This window comes from Prosopis cineraria, unplaced genomic scaffold (assembly GCF_029017545.1).
Source record: "Prosopis cineraria cultivar Desert tree isolate PC_DT_omini unplaced genomic scaffold, ASM2901754v1 PC1, whole genome shotgun sequence".
Lineage (NCBI taxonomy): Eukaryota > Viridiplantae > Streptophyta > Magnoliopsida > Fabales > Fabaceae > Prosopis > Prosopis cineraria.
Genome location: NW_026555332.1, coordinates 58,178,899 through 58,198,753, shown reverse-complemented (window position 1 = coordinate 58,198,753; position 19,855 = coordinate 58,178,899). Strand labels below are relative to the sequence as shown.

General features: G+C 35.4%; 2 protein-coding genes and 1 pseudogene across 3 annotated transcripts; 1 reads left to right on the top strand and 2 right to left on the bottom strand.

Moving 5' to 3' along the window:
• Window positions 1-1,302: 1,302 nt before the first annotated feature.
• On the bottom strand, window positions 1,303-2,793 carry LOC129316298 (basic 7S globulin-like). The gene has a single exon (XM_054960646.1). The coding sequence runs from the start codon at window positions 2,681-2,683 to the stop codon at window positions 1,406-1,408; it is 1,278 nt and encodes a 425-aa protein (XP_054816621.1). The 5' UTR covers window positions 2,684-2,793; the 3' UTR covers window positions 1,303-1,405.
• A 295-nt stretch (window positions 2,794-3,088) lies between these two features.
• Window positions 3,089-6,208, top strand: LOC129316318 (signal peptidase complex subunit 3B-like; annotated as a pseudogene).
• Window positions 6,209-6,912: 704 nt separating this feature from the next.
• LOC129316306 (eukaryotic translation initiation factor 2 subunit beta-like) lies at window positions 6,913-12,465 on the bottom strand. Of its 2 annotated transcripts, none has more exons than XM_054960659.1 (10): window positions 12,355-12,465; window positions 11,643-11,689; window positions 11,316-11,424; window positions 11,158-11,213; window positions 10,996-11,050; window positions 10,779-10,867; window positions 9,671-9,816; window positions 7,905-8,047; window positions 7,483-7,568; window positions 6,913-7,246 (listed from the first exon to the last, which is right to left on the bottom strand). In XM_054960659.1, exons 2-10 carry the CDS (start codon window positions 11,682-11,684, stop codon window positions 7,169-7,171), a joined length of 804 nt encoding a protein of 267 aa, XP_054816634.1. In that variant the 5' UTR covers window positions 11,685-11,689; window positions 12,355-12,465; the 3' UTR covers window positions 6,913-7,168. The 2 variants fall into 2 exon arrangements, with proteins under 2 accessions (XP_054816634.1, XP_054816642.1); XM_054960667.1 differs by having other exon boundaries at window positions 12,342-12,359.
• Window positions 12,466-19,855: the final 7,390 nt, after the last annotated feature.

Below are 19,855 nucleotides of genomic sequence, written 5' to 3'. Positions count from 1 at the left end.
TTGTTTAAAAATATAAAATATTTTTAATCAAATCTCACATTTAATAAAATAGTTATTTATTTTTAAATTAATTCTATTTTTTATATTTATTCATATTAAACACTCTATAATAAATATAAAATTACTATCAATAGAACACTTTAAAAAAAAATAATGATTACACCTTAAAAAATTAAAAATACCTCATTTTTTTTAACATCCAACTCTTTAAAAAATGTCTTATATTTTTGAGTGATGGGAGTATATAATAAAAAAGTTAATAATTTTTTCTACAGTATATGATTATCAATACGCTAATTTATCTAAATTTTGGATTATCCGTGAAAAATTCTCTTGATGTTTGAAAGTAACCATTACTTCCCTAAAAGCTTTAATTTCTTACCGTTATTCTATTCATTATCCCAGTTAACTAAGGTTTATCAAGTGCATGTAAATTTAGATTCAAAATTTAAGAGTGTAAATTTGGGAATAACCTATATAGAAATATAAAAGTTTAGAAAGGTCCATCATCGCGTAAGAGATTATGGAGCAGAGTTTCGATTAATTTCTCATATATTAACAGTGTTTGAATTCTGAAATATATATCCTCCCGTCATCCTCACTATCCTCCTTAACACTCACGCAAAGGCTTTGAGTTTTGTGGTGCGTGTGGGTAATACAACTACGATTAGCGATATTAAAAAATAAAACAATAGCGTTAATGATTCAGGTTTGGCGCGTTCGGTTTTGATGCTATCATCACGTGATGAGTAATCTGGCGGTCCAAATTTATCAGTTTTATTTTTATATTTTAATATATATTTATTAAATTATAAAATATAAAATTTTAATAAATATATTTTATTATCAATCTAGATAACACAGATTTAATTTGCATGAATCCAGTCTGTCTAAAGCATATCTGGATAATCAATTTATAAATTTTTTTTTTAAAAAATTAATATTAAATTGCAGCACCCAAATTAAATCTACGTTGCCTAGATTGATGATAAAATAAATTTATTAAAATTTCATAATTTCTTATAATGAATATAAAAAAATTAAAAAATAAATTTTATAAAACCAGGACCGTCCAGATGCTCACTGAAACCGAACCCCGGGTTTGGCAGTATTATTATTTCATGTTAAAAATAAAAAATAAAAACAAGGAGTTAAAAACACAGCTAGCAGCTGACACTCTACTCCGGGATAATCTAATTATCTAAAGAAGAATGTCGACCTTGTTTCGAACGGCTAGCTGGCAGAATGAAATTGTATTGACAATGACATGTTAACTCAAGCACACAGATGAGATTTATACTTTGCAAACGTGGTTTTATTTAGTTGATTCCGACCTCTGGCATTACAACAAGTAGAGATGCTTATTGCATATTGTTTGATCAGCAACTATCTACACATCGTGGCTCTATGGAGAAGCGGTGAAGTTGTAGCTGGCACATTTAGCGCCGCGAGAGAGCAAGGAAGGGCTAAACCCGAGCATGGACCGAGCCAGATCAAACACCACAAGGTAGTCCTGCAACTGACGCACCCCTATAGTAATCGCAGCTCTAGGCTTGTCTCCTCCATTCACGAACCCTAGACACCTCACCCCTGGCCTCACCTCCACCATCAAGTTCTCTCCCGATATTCTCCACACTGCACTAGCCTTGTTGAACACCAGCTCCACGTCCGGAACCTTGTTCATCTTCTCCCAGTCCATGCATAACCCAAACGGTTCTACCGCCTTCACCTGGCCCTGTTTGGGAATCTGATTGGCATATACCTGGACAAGAGCTTCGAATATTGAGCTGTGCAGAAGTGTATAAGGCGAGGCGGTGGTGATCATAGTTCCTCCGAGACCGCGTCTGGTAGTCTTCGCGAGTGCTGATACGAGAGATGGGCTCACCGGGACCACCACCTGGTTGTTAACTTTTATAGACGTGACCCGTACATGGTACTCTCCTTGCGGGGTAACTGTGAGTGGGGTGTAAACCAAATCACGGGAAATGTCCAGGCGAGGACGTAACAGATTTGGTTGTTCCCCGAAGAATATAAACCCGTTGGACCCGGGGTCACCGGAGAGGCACAAGGTGAATCTGCGTTGTAACCCGAAGTGGGAGGCGAGTTGAAGCGGGAGAGAAATGGGCTCATTGCCCAGTCCAGCCACGCCCTGAACGATATTGGGCAGGCCCTTCCGGAGCAGGGAAGAGGGCGAGCAGGCAAAGAGGAACTGGGGGACGGTGACCATGGAACCGGGTTTGGAGGGAGCGAGTGCGGGCGGAGTTTGGATGGCGAGGAGGTCCTGGGCGAGCTCGGAGACGCCGGATTGGAGAGTGACGGGGTTGATGGACACGAGGCCACAAGTATTGTTGTGGCAGCCGGGCCTGGCAGCGGAGGCGCAAGAGTAGCACAAATGGGTGTTGGCTCGAGAGCAAAGAGTGGAGTGGCAGAAGGGGGCTGTGTAAGTGGAGGACAGGTAGTGTTGGTCGCAGGTCACCCACAAGAACCGGCTGTTCAGGTCGACCAGAACCGGGACCCGGACGAGAGGGGTTCTCTTGTGGATATAGGCCCAATGAAGACCCGACGAAGCATCTTTGAGCACCGGCAAGACCAGAAGATTAGGCTTGGGAGGTTGGTAGGACGACTCTGCAGAAAAGAAGAAAAGAGAGATGAGAAGCAGAAAACGGAGGAAAGAAGAAGCCATAGTCGTAGTGAGAGGAAAATAATAACTCGTTTCTGATGAGGGGTAGTGGAGGGTGGGATGGTGCGTTTAATAGCCGTGGAGGGCAGTAAGAAGAGTTTGGTCATTGGTGAAAGAGCGGGAGGCATAAGTTTAATTCTGGTAAATTTTAAGGATAGAGATAGGGATGGAGGGATTGGCAGGGAGTAATAGGTGGCGAGGGAGGAGATGGTTCAAGCTGCAGTATGCAGAATGGCAAGGGTTTGGCATTGAAGCCGTGTGGTGGTGCATGCATGCACCGTAATTGTCTGGGCTCTGGATTGTTGCCTGCCTCTGCCTCACCCTTTTCTTCTCTCACCGTGAATCCCTCAATCATGCTTTCATGTAACAACAAGCATATACCTGAAGCAACAGCAGGTATATATTCCCTTATTTATTAAATACTACTTCTTTAAACAACAGTTGCTTCATGATCTAGTCGGCACGAAATGACCAATGTAACCTTCTCATTCTCTGTTTACTACCGTTAACTCCCTGCCTCTGCCATTTTCATTCATCGGTCCAGAGCAGCAGCATTCCGAGAAAAGCCCCTGATTTTTTATTTTTTAAATGCATTCTTTTGGTCACATAGCTAACGCTCTGCTAACCTTTTCTGTAACTATTCTCGCCTTCATTTGCGCCATAGCCTCTCTATCTGACCTTAATTCTCCCTCTCTATCTGCTCAAGTCCAGGTTACTCTCCCTCTTTTCTAATAATTTCCCCTTCACGGACCTATGCTTACATTTTTCGATTCCTCAATCCTGTATGATTTGATTGGTCTATGTCAGCATTTGCCAGTTGTGGATTTCGGTGTTGAACATCAACTGGTTTCAGAAGCAGCCCAATGGAAACGACGAGGTATTTTTTTTGTTTTGGTTTTTGACTGATAATTCGTGTTTCGCTTTCGTTACAAGTGTTGTGCTGGTTTAAGCCTTTAAAGGACATGGCTTGCATTTGTCGATTATTCTATGTACGTGCGTGATTAGCGCAAAAGGATTTTTAATTTCATGTCATCCTTGACTAATACAATCCATATGTACTAATTTACAAACTCAATATAAATATTGTAGCTTCGTATATTTATTCTGCTGTTATATTTGCGGCTTCATCTTATGCATGTATCTAGCAACTATGCAAATTTAGAGTTTGCTTGCCGATTGTCATTGTTTAGACCTGATACGATCATGTTTGCCCAGTTAAGTCTGGCAATGGGTTATAAAATGCATGCTAACACGACCGACCTGCTTTACTAGTTCAATAATCATGGAAAATGATATCTCCTGAGGTATAAGAGTTCATCCAAGGTTGGCTTTTCCGCTTTCCTTGTCGCCTTTCATGGAGACTGGGGCATTTCCAAATGACTAGTTTGACGTTTGATGATCATGTAAGGATAATGTATAGCATTACATTACAATTTACACGTCATGAATTTGAATCGTGTTGGCATTTAGTTGAATAGGCAATGTGCTGAAAGCCTTGAAGTAAAATATACGTGAAAAGTTTTAGGTGATTATAACAAAAGTGGCAAAACTTCTTAAAACATAATGCATTGAGCTGCCAATTTGATTAACGATGCCCAGCCTTCTTAGTTGCATTGAACTATAGAAGTTACCCTACTAGATTGTAGGATTGGACAGATCTATATCCAGCCTTTAGTACTTGAATAAGGGCAGGTTAAAGGCTACATGTTCCTTGGGATGGGAGAGCTTGGGTAGATTGATTATCTATACTTATTGGACGGTGAATTATTTATGCAAACAGCCAAATATTGGTTTTATAGATTCTCTAGGATGTGAGGATGGACTTGAAGAAAAGAATATATGTTGTTATGGGCTTTCAGCATCACACATGGAGTACAAGTACTGGGGAAATAACTAATTAAAGTTAGAGCTTCACAGTTATTGAAGAAATCATTTTGAGTTTAAAGGACCTCATAGACATAGATGTAGGACCTGTTCCTAGTCTGATGAAGTTAGATTGTTAATGGATGTTTTACTGATGGTTGTCCCTGATTAAACTTTTCCTCACCATATCCTGAATGTTTTTAATGTAACCCAAATAAGTTATATCAACTTATTGTAGATAAGTAAACATGAAAAGAGATCCCAAACTTTCTAAATGCATGTTAACTGGCTTCTGTCTTGTGTATCATCTACATCATATATAAATGTGTCTTAAACCACCTCAATGTGATGCCTTGCCTTCCTATATTCAATTGTCATCTTTTTACATAGTTGAACTTGAACTGAAAAAGCCTTTTTATTTTTTTCAGGTCAGCCTGACACTGAACATATCAGCAGACTTACAATCTCTTTTTACATGGAACACAAAACAGGTTATTGACGTGAATTTGAATTTATCATTGTAACTTGTAATGGTTCTTTTGTATTTGTGCTCTCATTTGCTAAGATAATGGGAGGAATAGGTGGAGAAGAGTGAAAATTTACAATGTATTGATGTGATGCATGTCTTAAGTTTACAATGCAAGGCTTTCCCTCATTTCCTCTTCTTCATCTCTTCCTTGTGCCCAAGTTATTTGATTTCCATTTAGTGGGCTGGGATCTAGTGTTCAAGGTGGCTGAGCTGCTGTTATTATTTTTCACTTTCGGTTCTGCTCTGTTACTTTCTCCCTCTATGTATATCATGATTTTGTAGCACTTTGCTGTCTGCAAAGTTACTAATGATGTGAAAAGCGTTGGTTCATTTGATTGGATATTTGCAAATAATGCAAATGGTCTTGACTTTCATCAAATCAATAATATGGAATGTAGAAGCTCAAACCTGTATAGGGACAGTGCTGCCTCTTATTATATGCTTACGGGTGTGTGTATTTCTTGCTGCTGAATATGAAACCCCAAAGAATGCCTTGAATCAGGTTAGATTTTGATCTTTTGGGCTGCGTCTGTCATTTCAACATATCGGTATTCTAATTTTTAGACATGGTTTTGCATTTTATAATCTCTCTCTTGCCGATCTGCCCCCTCCTTGTTGGTTTAATTTGAAGTTTTCCTACATAATATAAAGATGTTGATTTTGCTATTGATACGCCAATTTATAGATATCTTTGTGGGATGGTATTATACCTTCCAAGGAGCATGCCAAGTTTGTGATTCACACATCGAATACCGGCTTATTGATCAGGTACACAATTCTTCATGGCTGTTATTCTTTAATGCATGATATACTTCAGCGCCCAAGAATTGACTTTCCCTCATCTTTTTGGCCAGGGAAGCAATTTTCGTGGCAAAGAATTTAACTTGACATTGCATCGGCATGTCATATGCCCAAGACTGGCAAAATGTTTGCCAACAAAACGGCCATTCCTGGCTTCCGGATGCCTGAGGAATATAGATGAGGGCTCCTTTTTGGTGCTGTTACTATTAATGCTGTAACTTAAGAATTTCTATAACGGATATAGAAGCCTATCCTAGAAAACTAGAATCAGGGATAAGAAATGCCGATCGGGAAAATTTGCAAATCAATTACTATTTCATTCTTCGACAGAAAAAGATTTTCACTTTGCCTTGAGTAGGACTGGACATTTCTTTTTTTTTTTTCCTCTCTGAATCTGTTAAGCTAAAACGAATTAAATTAATATTGTTGAAAAACTATTTTCAACTGGAAGAGCTTAATAATATCTTTAGCGTGTTCGGATCTTGGAATGCTGTTAATTGTGGTCAATGGTTTGAAAATGGTAAAAGCTTGTTTTTGATGGATTAGGTTTAGGTGCTTAACGAATGAACTGTGATGTGATATGGACGGTTCAACTTGAACGATAATCCGGCATTAGTTTCTTTGTTCAACTTCCATAAAGCGCCTCCACGGGACAGCGACATAAATTTCCTCGCTTTTTTCATGCGCCAGAAGTTTGTCATCAAGGATGAACTTCTGGCATTTAAAATAGTAATTTTTTAGCCGAAAAAAACCTTTTTTTTTAAATGCATCATTTCCTTCTCAGCTGGCGTTGGATTTTCGGGGACTTTCCCCGAATAGATTGGCTGTGTAAATGAATTGCATGACAAAGAGCAAACCCCTTTTTCCCCCAGTCACTAGCCAAATGGACTTCCCTTAAATGAATTTTTGACAATTGCCTCCACTCCCAATCTCTCACTATTGCTCAGTATGCTCTAAATTATGGCTCCCATCATCACCATCTTCAATCATCACGTTCACATGGGTTACATTTTCTAGGCAAAATTGATAAATTTAGAAATGAAAATAAAAATATTGGGAATATGATTGAGATGGGGCATGATAGATTTTAGCAATACAAGGTTTAATCCTCCTATAGGATTGAAAAAATTTACTCTAGTGTAAACAGCACTACGATACAGTTCCTACACATCGACCAAAACGAGAAAAGAGAAGATTCGGTTACTCGAAACTCGATACAAAGGTAACTCATTTTTCAACTCAAGATCCATTTCTTCAACCCGTCTTTATATAAATATGGCAAACACATGACTGAATCATGCCCCTGCGTTCCTACGGCCAACACGAGCAACAAAACCAGCCTTGATGGGAGCAACTGATCTCCCTGATCCACACTGCAGTAAATCAACACATGTATTAGATTTCATGTAGCATATCCGAGGGAAAAAAGTGTACCCAAAAGATCACGTGTAATCACATCAATTGGTTAAAATACAATCCACATTGATGGAAAACCATACCTTTCACAAACATTATGAATAGAAACTATAGTGATTCAATATTACTTAGTAACAATAGACTACTAGCATCCCGTAAAAGGAAGGAGATGGCACATGCAAGAAGATTTTACCTTCTCACATCGGAGAAAGAACAGACGGTTCTCCTTTGAAAGTATTGTGTCTGGACTCTTGCATCCAATGCAAATGACATATTCATCTGAGAGAAATTTCAATCAACAATCTCAAAATGATCAGAAATACACATCAACACAATAAACAAGATCCAGAAGGAGTGCCTCATCATTCTATTCCATAAAGAAGACTGAACAGAAATGCAAGCACAAACTCCAGATTTATTCAAACGTTCTATTTTTACAAATTACTGCTAACGATACACGCACCCAAAACACAATATTTAACCCATTAAGAGAATTTCTATGCTCATTTCAGAAACATTCTCAATCACACAAGGTTGCAGAAACGTATGCAGTTTACATTTATTAGATTCAACAGATTCTCTATCAAATATCAAACATTAAACAGAAACACATACTGATGTATCGTCGCAAAATTCCTTCAAAGTTCTTTGGTGCAAATCTTCCCTTCACAACCAATCTCTGTTGTCCATCTAGCGAGCCACTTGTACCCAGTTCAGCAAGCAAAAATGCCATGACATGGTCAGGCTGTCGATGCATCCTAACAACAAAACAGCCGAAATGGAAAAATCAGTTTTCATAGCAGTGTCAAAACTTATTACTCAAGATATATGAAGGGCAATGCACATACACATAACAGGCAGAGGCGTTCAGCTAGCATACAAAGCAAACAAAAGATAATTACCCTTATAAACTCCATAGAACTAACAACATTTCATTCAAACTTCCAGTGAAGATAACGGTGAAAGATTATGTAATTGTAATAAGAAGAGGGAGTCAGTTAACAGTATTTGGGACTTAGGATTTTATTAGCCATTAGGGATGTTAACAACAGAGGCTATATACATAGATGGCCCAGCCAATTGCAATTAGGCTTGGATAATGAATTGAGTTTCCTTTCCCTCACTCTTTGTTCTCTCTCTTTTTTTTTCCTCTCGCTTTCTCTTCTCTCTATCCCCTCCCCTTCTCTCTTTGCCCCCTTTCCCCTGCTTTCTCTTTCCCTTTGCTAGCCACCTGTACATTTGACTTTTCCATTTGAACAGTAGGTTTCCATTTGAACAACAGTAGGCCACTGAATAATCCTAAAGCTTGACACACAGAAGTGAGAAAGAAGAAAAAGGGATGAAGAAGTGGCAATATAGCCGTAGCAATTTTAGCTCCAGTCTGGTAAAAAGAAAAGCATATTAAGGGATATGGTTGTGCGTCTACAAAGGTTCTATGACGTGTCAATTGATGAAAGCCCAGTATCATTTGATGAAGACTTGCTACACGACAGGCAGTGGAACACTTCCTAACAACATCTAGCGACTTACAACCATTTGATGCAACTCTCGATTACAACTATTATGCTGTAAGACTGGAGTTACTCTAATTGACTAGGCTACCTTGACGAGGGCAAGGGTCTCTTGGAAGAAGGGTATTTTATGTACTTGTAATAAGGAGAGCTAGTCAAGGGTAGTTGAGATTTAGGATTCATTGCCCATTAGGAATGCTAATGGCAGTCGCTATATATAGATGACGCAGCTAATTGTATTTAGGCTAGGATAATGAATTGAGTTCCCTTTCCCTCTTGCTCCCTGTTCTCTATTCTCTCTCGCCTTCTCTTCTCTCTATTCCCTCCCTTTCCTCTCCTTTCTCTTGCTTTCCCAATCATAACTCCACATCAGATGATCAAGTTGGTAGTATTAAAAACTTCTTCAAACTCCATTTTGCAAGCATTCACAAATCATCTCTAACATTTTCATCGAAAGGCCCACAAATATAGAAGGCTGATGCCACAAATTCCATGCATTAGTTTAAGAAACCACATGCATTTGAAAACACACACACACACACACACACACTCAAAAGACACATCCCCCACAAGAAGTCACTACACAAGAAATAAAGATTAAACAAAACTCAAAAACACAAGGTAAATGAATCAAGAAAGGAAGATATTAGATTCCATCAAGGCATCAACTTACCAAATGATCTCAACAAATAAGAGGAAAGCCCAAAAAAATAAAAATACAATCATTGTTAAAATTTGAAGGCATTTAAGTGAGAAACTATATAATGGAGTTAGTAAGTCAAATCTTGTTTCAGACTCTCATCTCATATCAAAAGGATATGTGTTTTTATCATATATTTGCAGAGAATGACAGAAAAAAGATCAACATACGTTTTGCACAAGTCCATAAAATTCACAAAAACAGTTTTCTTTGTGCCCTCACGAAGAACTTGAGGAGGCCTCATGACAGTTCTCCGACGATCCCCAGCCAGTTCTGGATTATTCTCACGTAGAATGTTAAACACCCTTCCAAGAAGCTGCAGAAAAAAACATCATAAAATAGAAAATCAAACTCCAAGTCAGTTACCATAATATGGTGACGGGTCAATAACTAACACCAGTGACAACTGAACCAAGCTTCCTCTAACAACTGATATGAAACGCTAAAAATAAAGAAATAAAACACTTGCCCTCAACCTGTTACAAATGAATCATCTAAGCTAAATCAACATTTTCATGCGATGATTAAATTGATCTCTAATATAACCCTTTCAATAAATTCAAGATAACTTCACAAAACTTACAACCCAAAGTATATTAACTATGGAAAAGTTATGAAATGGAAAGAAATCAAAGATAAGATAGTTCAGAAAACATCCAATCCAGGCGTACCAGGTGGTTATTAATCAGAGAAACCTACATTAGTTATGATGAAGGCAAAGGGATTCCCTTTCCTTCCTTTATTCAGCAATGTTTATTATGCTCATGTAATCACTATTTTAACAGGTTCTATCCATTTTTATAACTATTTTAAAATTTAAAATAGGAAAACAAGGGTTAATTGCCATAACCACTTTTATATTCTAATTTTATTCAATTTTGCCTGCCAAAACAAGCAAAGGGGCACCCAAAGAGGGAGACAGCACTTGCTCCAACAAAGATAAGGCACCTTTAAATTTCAAAGTTCACCAAAGCAGAAGTACCCACAAAGCACAACAACTCAGGCATATCATTAGTGTGCTTCCATTTGAAGAATTCTCACAAGTCATGCTAAAAACTAAATCCACAATCAAGAAGAAGCTTCTAAAATATAAGTCCATTCAAAGGCCTAAACGGCAACTATGACTCGTAAAAGTATAAAAGTTGCAAAGGCATAAAAAAGGTCAAAATCTTAGAATTTTTTATGGGACTAAGCGATTAAGTAATTTCCAAAACATTTATCCAAGACAGAGACAAGGAGAGGCTAATAATTGCAGAAGGGATGCGAGATAGAACATACCTCCTCATATTGATAATCACGGTCACTGCCTTCCCAAGGATAGCAAGGGGCCAAGGCATCTTCTTCTCCTTCATCCTCTCCAGAGTGAACTAAGCCAAGAAAATTTATTAGAAACTCATCACTCACTTGGCTAACTTCACTTGACATCAAGGGTATAACAAACATACAGTCTATGAGTTCAGTTTAATGCACAGCAATAAATAAGCTAACTGCTTACCATCCAAATCTTCAGCTGCATCTCCACCCTCATCAGTAAAGTTACTAGTTTCAACCTGCAATCAAAAAACATGCACCATATTGCTCCCATATAATTCCTATGTTTCCAATGGCTGCTGCAGAGATTGTGTAAAAATTATCCAACATGAATATTGAATCTTACTGGCTTCTTCTTCTTCTTTTTTAAACCAGAAAATGTAGTCTCAACTCCGTCCGAAACTACAAAAATGAGAATGAATCATGCAAGTTCACAATTATAGATATCTCAAATGAAAACATCAGCAGCAATAATAAAAATATCTTTTAGTTTAAATTAGATACCAGACAAGTTTTCCGTCTTCTCAGCCAAGTTATCCACTGAATCATCAGCAGGATCTATAATTGTAATTTTCTTCTTCTTCTTCTTCTTAGTAGGATCAAATGGGACAATCTGTCATTCAACAACTAAGTCCTCAGTAGGGAGTGGTTTTTGAAGAACTGGCGAAACAGATAATTGCGGTAACAGATGAATGGGGTTGCCAGGGAGTTGAAACATGAGAAAAGCAACTTAAAGACCATAACAAAAAAATCCCTGTAGAGCTAATCAACCGAAACACAAAACAGAACAACGTTGTAAAATCATAAATAATTGAGGGAAAGAATACTTACTTCGGGAACCTCCTCCTTCGTATCATGTGTTTCATCTGCCATGGTTTCTGTAGCATAAGTACAACGGAAGGTGATTAGTCAATTGGGAAGCATAGGCGGACCTATGTTACACTCAGTACTGGAATCCTTGACATATGAATAATTGATATAACATCCATTTAGTTTTTTTAGGCAAGTCCTACAAGCCACAGAAGAATGACTACTTAAACTCAAGCTTCTAAATTGTTGGACACGACTCGAGCCAACTCATTTACCAGATCATGCATCACGCATACCTTAAGAATTTTCTAAATAGATGATAATACAAACAGATTAATACACAGACTGCCCATACACAAAAAATCCAACATTGCAAAGCAAAACAATCCAAAGCACATAAGTTGCTAGTAATCAAAATGAAGAGGGAAGAAGTATTATAGCCGATTGCACACCATTGAAACAAAAACTAGTAACAAAAGTTCCGTTAAAAAAAGTAAACTCAATCTTTATCAATCTTTATCCAAAAGCGTCAGTATTCAAACGATTAGACGACCGGATTCAAAGCCAAATTAAAATGAAAAATTTAAAACAAAGCAAGAAATGGTGCGACGGCGTCCAACGCAGGGTTGACAGCCGCGCAAGGAACAGATGACGCAGCGAATAGATTCAAATCCAGGTTAAAAGCCAGATTGAACACGTAGACCGCCATAGGGTTCGAACTTTGAATACTTGCCCAGGAACAATCGCGCAGGGCTAACAAAGGCGAACGGCGTCCAACGGCGAGCTCGGCCAAGTGCAGAATGCCTGTTCGTCGTCTCCGAAGGAAAAACAATCCCTACTTCTTGCTGGTGGCAGGGGTTATAGTTTGTATTTATAATTTATAATTATAATTATAATTATAGAAAAAATCAAGCTTAAGTTTTAAGCTATTATTCTTGACAAATTATAAAATATTTTTAAATAAAATTTTATATATCAATAAATTTTTTTAAATATATTTAACAATATTATTTTTTTAAAATAAAAATATTTATCATTTAATATATTAAAAAAATGAAATTAATTATAAAGAGAAAGAGTAATATTGAATTTAGTACATTTAATGAAATTTTAATTTATTTAAAATATTTTATATTTTGGAACTAAAAAATTTCTTTAAAAATATCTCATAATTTAAGACGAATGAAGTATGTTATAATTATAATTTAAGAAAAATAACTAAACATGTATATAACAAGCAATAACATTAAAAGACCACTGATAGAAATTAATATCAATCAAGAATCAATTGGCTTAAAAATTACAATGCAGTCTCTTAGTTATTGATTTATGTTAGTTTGTTATGTTAGAAGATAAAATTGCCTGTAAAGTTAAAAGGCTAACCCTTATTGTTGTTGGTCACCGAACCCCTTGCCGACAGCAAGGTCACCAAAGCACTTGCCATTGGCAGAGTCGTCGAAGGCCGATGGCCGAAGGTCAAAGCTCTGATATCGGTGACATTTTTTTTTTAAGAAATATTTGATTTAGGTGACTAAGGGAGAATTTAATCTCATGACTTATGGCTACCAAGCCATTTAATTATATATGGCTACAAAAAATATAAATAGTGAACCAAACTTTTAACTATTTTCATATCATAATATAACGATGTGTTGTTAATTTTTGAACGATAATTGTCATTTTACTAATATTACTTATTAATCTAACATGGATAATTATAAATTGGGAGGTTTAAAATTTCATACATGTTACTTATTAAAAGTCCGAATGTATTGTTGTTAATCAATAATAAATTATTGTTAAAACTCGAATAGATACTTGTTGATGAAGAACTAATACATACAATTAAGCACATCCTATCAATTTTTTTAATTTGTTAAAACTTGAATAAATTATTATTAATTTTTAATGAATTGTTATAAAAACCTAAATGTATACTCGTTGATGAAAGATTAACACTTGTGCAGTTAAATACATTCTATCAGTTTTTTAACTTGTTAAAATATGAATAAATTGTTGTCAATTTTCAATGAATTGTTGTGAAAACCTAAATGTATATTTATTGATGAAAGACTAACACTTATATAATTAAACTCATTTTATTCATTTTTTTGACTCGTTAAAACTTGAATCGACTATTGTTAATTTAAAATGAGTTTTTTTAAAACCCGAATCAACGCTTATTGATAAAAGATTGACACGTACAATTATACTCATCTTATATGTTTTTTAAACTTGTTAAAGCCTAAATAAACTATTGTTAATTTAAAATAATTTAGTATTAAAACTTAAATAGATATTTTATTGATCATAATTGTATGTATTGGTCTTTCTCTGAGTCGTATTTCTGCAGGAATACCTATTCGTAAAGATGTACTGCAACAGATCGCTTCTAATTCCAATCTTTAATGATTTGTTTTTTATGTATGGAAATACCAACAATGATGTAATCGAGACTATTCTACTTTCTCTAGGCGTAAGGTGGATAATAATCTGAGTATTGGTAACATTCCACATCTTCCCTTCGTTGGCTGCTCCCTTTCCCCCTCATTCTAATGCATAAACACGTGTACCCCAAGTAATTATAATTAATTTCGTTAATTGTTAATAGAATCTACATTGCCACCTAGTAGGATAAGGCCTATGGTTATTAATAGAATCGACATCAAGAATTTGAGGGTTAAATGTAATTAATTTGTATTATTAATTCCTTGAATGTAGGTAGTAAGGAATGCAATCGATCACCTGCTAGCAGCAATCCATTGAGAATAGCTTGGATAGTGAATATGGACCGTTATCTGATTGCCCTTTTATTGGAGCAGTTGAACAAAGGAAATGAGAATAGTGATTCATTCAGCGAGAAAGCTTGGCTCTGGATGACAGCTTCATTCAACAAAGAGTTCAGGCTTTGTTATGACAAATATGCTCTAGAAGATCGATATTCGGGCATTGTGAAGGTCTTCAAAGATATGACACATCTTGATCAGAATGGCATTTCCTGGAATGACATTCAGCATGCAGTGAGAGCTAATGAAGCTTCAAAGATCAGGATGGGATGTTTATTTTGAGGTGCATTTCTCTTCCTTCGGTCAATTGCTTCATGTACGTAACAGGAAGAAGGCTTCAATTCAATCGAAATGTGCCTGCTTCTCACTTGCATGTTGACATATTACTCTCAAGGCACCTATACCTGCTCCTCATAATATTTTTAAAATCTAAAATCATTTTCATTGACAAGCCTGCTCTGGATTGAAGAAATTGAATTTGTGTAATATATGTAAGGAGCCTTAATTAATAAATTTGCAAGCCCTGATAAATGACATTTTGCAGGAAGCATCCAGACGCTATTAAATATGAAGAGACTGTCTTTGAAAATTATGATGATTTGTGCTTGACTGTTAGGAATCTTGACAAGAATGCGTGACCAAACTGTGTGCAAGTGAAATCAAATATCAGTAATAATTATATTGGTTTGGAGGTTGATGAGGCCACGAAAGACTTGTTATCAAATACCACGGAATCTTGAACATCTAGGATAAAGCAACAAAAATCCCCATCTGTGTCCACTTCCTTATTTGCTAGGAAAGTTCATTGAAACTTAATAGATAGGAGGATGGAAGATTTGGAAGAGAAGCCGACAGTGGTAAAAATTGCGACTAGAAATGAAGAGCCAAAAGACTACAACTCTAAAGAAAGCATTGTTGCTGCACTTCAAACAGCACCAGACTTGGATGATGAACACTTTTTGGAGGCATGTATACTACTAGAAGACCAAAGGAAGGCCAAGATGTTTGTGGCAATGGATCATCAGCAAGGAGAAAGTGGTTGCTGAAAAAAGCTTTACCAGTAATACTGATTTGATGTCCCGCAAATCGTATTGGGAAATTGCACGTTGTGTTTTTTTAAAGAAAAAAATTGATAATCATTCTGGACAAATTAAAGGGGATTGATTTTATATGGAGACGTGCATAATCGGTGCTTTACATGGTTTCGTAAACAAGCATTAGATTGGTTTGTAAGGCCTATTCGTGGGTCAACTTGATGCGTAAGTTACTGCTTATGCTGTGGGGCGAAAAATGGGATTACAGCAGACAGCAGAAGAAGCACGCCAGTCCTATTGAGAGTTGTATGGAGGTACAGTAATTCCTAGTTTGAATGGTATTTGCCAATCTATACAAGTACACTACTAATCTACTATAGCTTAGGCTGGCAGCGGATCGGCAAAAGCTCTCCGTTAAAGTCTTTTGGCCTTCGAGAGTAGAACATTGTTACCTATAAATCACTTCGCGCCTGTTTGGATATGTGCTCAGAATTGATTGTGTGCGCGGACACACAGTTTTGATTAAAATTTATTCAAACGCTATATTTTTACATAATTGATTATTGATTATTTTACATAATTGCGTTTTGCCTTAAGCTGATATTTTCAGCTTTCCAATTTCAATTATGCACGTTAAAACATTCATTGTTTGTCAGAATTTTTGAACTGCCAAGTATACCCCTGACGTTTCATGGCTCATGATTTATGACATTACCTGAATGGAGACATCTTCTTCTCATCCAGTTATATTTCCAAGCGAACATTTAACTTGGCATTCATTTTGTAAAGAGTTATAAGCATTTATTATATACGTGTATTAGATAATTTTTATAAATATTAAATATATCACTATTATATTTTGTCAAATAAATCAAGATTAATTTAATAATATGAAAAAAAAAATTAATCTTTTGGTCGCTATGATTTTAACATAGTTATAGATCAATCCTAAATTTTAATTTATTGTCACTCAATTTTTTATAGTTTTTGACCTTTTTAATTTTATTTTTTAAAATATAAGAATCAATATTTTAAATAAAATTGAAAAAGAAAGTTGAACAAGTTTAATAATATTAGATGCTATTTTATCAATAATTTAATTATAAAAAATAATATTTTTTTATGATAATTTGTACAGTTAAAATTGAATATGAGTAAATTATTTAAACATTTTTAATTCTTTTAAAATTAATTAAAAAATATTTAAATAAATTGTGTTGTAATATAATCAATTATAATTAAAATTAATTATATTAACAAGTTATTTTTATAATTAATTATACCCAATTAAAATGGAGCTCTTCATCAATTTTAGCATCAATTAGTCGGGCGGCCATCAACCGTTTCCTCGCTATACTTACACCCACCCATGCCTCTGCCTCTTTTTTTTTTTTTTTTTTTTTTTTGACGAACCTCCTGTGGTTTTCAACTTTTCATTCAGGAATGTTTTTGTAGGGCCGTGTTTCGTTTTGCACGATGAAAAAATCATTCCCTTGACACGCATGCAAGTTAAGTTCAACAATAGTTGTTTCCTCTTATTACCTAGTTTTTTTTAATTCACATACCTGAAAATATTTTGTATTAAAAAATATGCTTTTCTTTTTTCTTTTCAATTCAATCCAATTTCATTATACTGACTATGAAAATGCTTTAACTCTCTTAAATTTATTTTATAAACCCTACTACCCTCATCTTTTTCATCTACTTGTAATAAGGGAGATCTTTTTAATTTTGAGAAAAAAAAAAGTAATTGGTCTTTTTTATTTATTTAAGTTCATATACTAATTAAAATAATATTAGGATTCTATTTTCATATAAAATGGATTTTTGAAACTCAATTTTAATCCTATCAAAAACTTTTTTATCATATCAAACAGAGCGTAAATTTTAGGAGTTATCATTTTTGTCAAATAGTGATCTCAATCTTTAATGAGTATGGGGGTGTATGTGTGTAGCATATTGTAATTTTTTATATATTAAATTACGTCATGAAACAAATGAAGTGATTAAATTATTACGGTACCTATCCTCTAAAACCAAAATGCTGTGCTTATTTTTTTATCTCAAGTGATAATTGTGTTTCTTCCTAACTTCAATGTATGAATAAAAAATAAGAAATATTTATAATATCAAGAATTTTTAATCACCTAATAGAATTCCATAGTCTAAAACAACGTACGTGAAACTGGATCAGTCATTGAACCAGTCATGGCCTAGGTCACAGGTTAGTGGTTTAATTGAGGTTGAACCGGTGGCAAACCAATGATATTAAAATAATACAATTTAAATAAAAACATTAATTATAAAAACATTCAACAAAATCCAACCACTCAAAAGTCTAACAATAATAAATACAACACTTTAAATATCTATCCTTACAATTATAACTCTTCAATCTCAAAAGTCTAGAGAAGAGATGGAGATAGCAGAGACGAGATAGAGCTGGAGCCTGGAGAAGAGATGGAGACTGAGTTAGAAAGAGACGCTGATTAGGTTAGGCGAGAAAGGAGAGACACAAACAAAGGCTGAACTGAATGCTGTCTAAAAATCTGGATTGGACTTAGTGCGCTTTGCCTTTAATTTTTCATTTTTTGACTTCAGTTTTACTTTTTTTTTGCTATCTTATTTCCAAACTTAACACTCTGAAAAATCAAAAATGAAAAAAAATTCTCCTAAAACAACATTGTTTTGGGGGTAAAAGTTTGAAAAAAAATAATCTGGTTAACCTAGTCAACTCACCAGGTTATCCAGGTTATACCGGGTTAAACCTGTGTTGATCGGGTTACACCAATTCATTCCCTCACCAATTTAAGAGTAAACTCAGACCGGACAAGGGACCGGGTCATCGATTTTCGGGTTGACTCGGCCGGTCCGGTCTAGGTTTTCAATACTATGGTATAAATGCCATCAAGAAGCTGTTGCATTATACAGCGGATTGGAAAGTGTGAAGGATGAAATGCTCGGTTTAGATCACAGAGGCAAATTTGTCTACATATGATCTCCTAGAAAACAAATAGAGACTATGATTATGGCTTGTGGGATATTCATGGAAATCAATTCTGGAACTAGAATTATAGTTTTTGCAAATTTATGCAAACATTCTCATTTTGCAAAACTCTATTTTAACTTGTGGAACTCCATTTTGAAAAAGTTGAAATTTCTTCATTTACAAAACTTCATTGGCTCCTTTTCTTTTTTATTTATTTGCACATTTAAAATTGATTTTTAAAAAATTATTCAAACATCTTCAATTTATCAAATTTATCAAAATTAATTTATAAAGATTTATTTAAATATCATCACGTTCTAATAATAATTTTTTTTCAATTAAAATCTAAACATACCAATGAATCTTGATATACAAAACATCAGAAGAGTGACAAGAATTCAAGAGGGTTTCTTCTAACAAAGTAAATTAGAACATATCACAGAATTTTTTCATATGTCCCCATTTTAGGTTTGCTCCAAGAGAACATCATCAATTGTCTAGAAACTACAAAGCTCTACTTTTCTTCCATTTTATGACACTTGAGAAGTATAAAGCAGTGGAGTTTTTTTCTTCCTGTATATTTTTCCCTGTTAATATTACTAGCACATTGAAATGACAATTCCTCCTTACATAAAAAGTTTACTAGAATACAATTACACATCCGAGATCAATATAGGCTGGAACTACAATATTCTCCCTCGGTCTCTGTTTTGTATACCTTAGATCTTTACATGTGTAGTGCATATTTCAAATTTATGTGATCCATAATAAGGTTCTCTTAACAAGAAAATTGAGGCTATGTAGCAATAGAATCTTGAAGAGTAAATGGAGCTCTGTTGGTGACACCAGCGGCAGATGTGAACGGCGAAGTACGAACTGCTTGAGTCGTGCCCAAAAGGACACTATCCTTAAAAATTATTCCGGCACACCTTCTGACAACTGACAGTTCCCAGGATTAAACAAGCACTTCCTACGGCAAACAAGGGAATAGAACAACAGAGACTAAAAATCAAACACAGACGTAAAGATGAACACAAGAGCAGAATGGAGAGGGAGGAGAGAAATTACTCCGAAAACTCAAGAGGTTGGTATCCTATTCTGTCTGCACCCATGGCTATATATAGCCTGGGAAGGAGACATGAACGTTGGCTCATAATCACCGGATTAAAGCTTCAATTACACTCTCATAAATCACAGTTTAAGCACTTGTCTAGGGCGATTTATTTGGAGATGTTGGCAGACAAAACATTAACTCACAAAATCAATTTTCAGAAGAGGTTTAATGCTAAAAAACTGCTGAGACTTCAAGTTCAAATTCAAAACAGCAAAATTAAATTATTTAATTATTTTTGTAAAAAAACTCAATAAAAGAAACCCATTGCCTCTTAAACTCGCGCCAAGGGGGCGAATCAGCTGATTTCAACT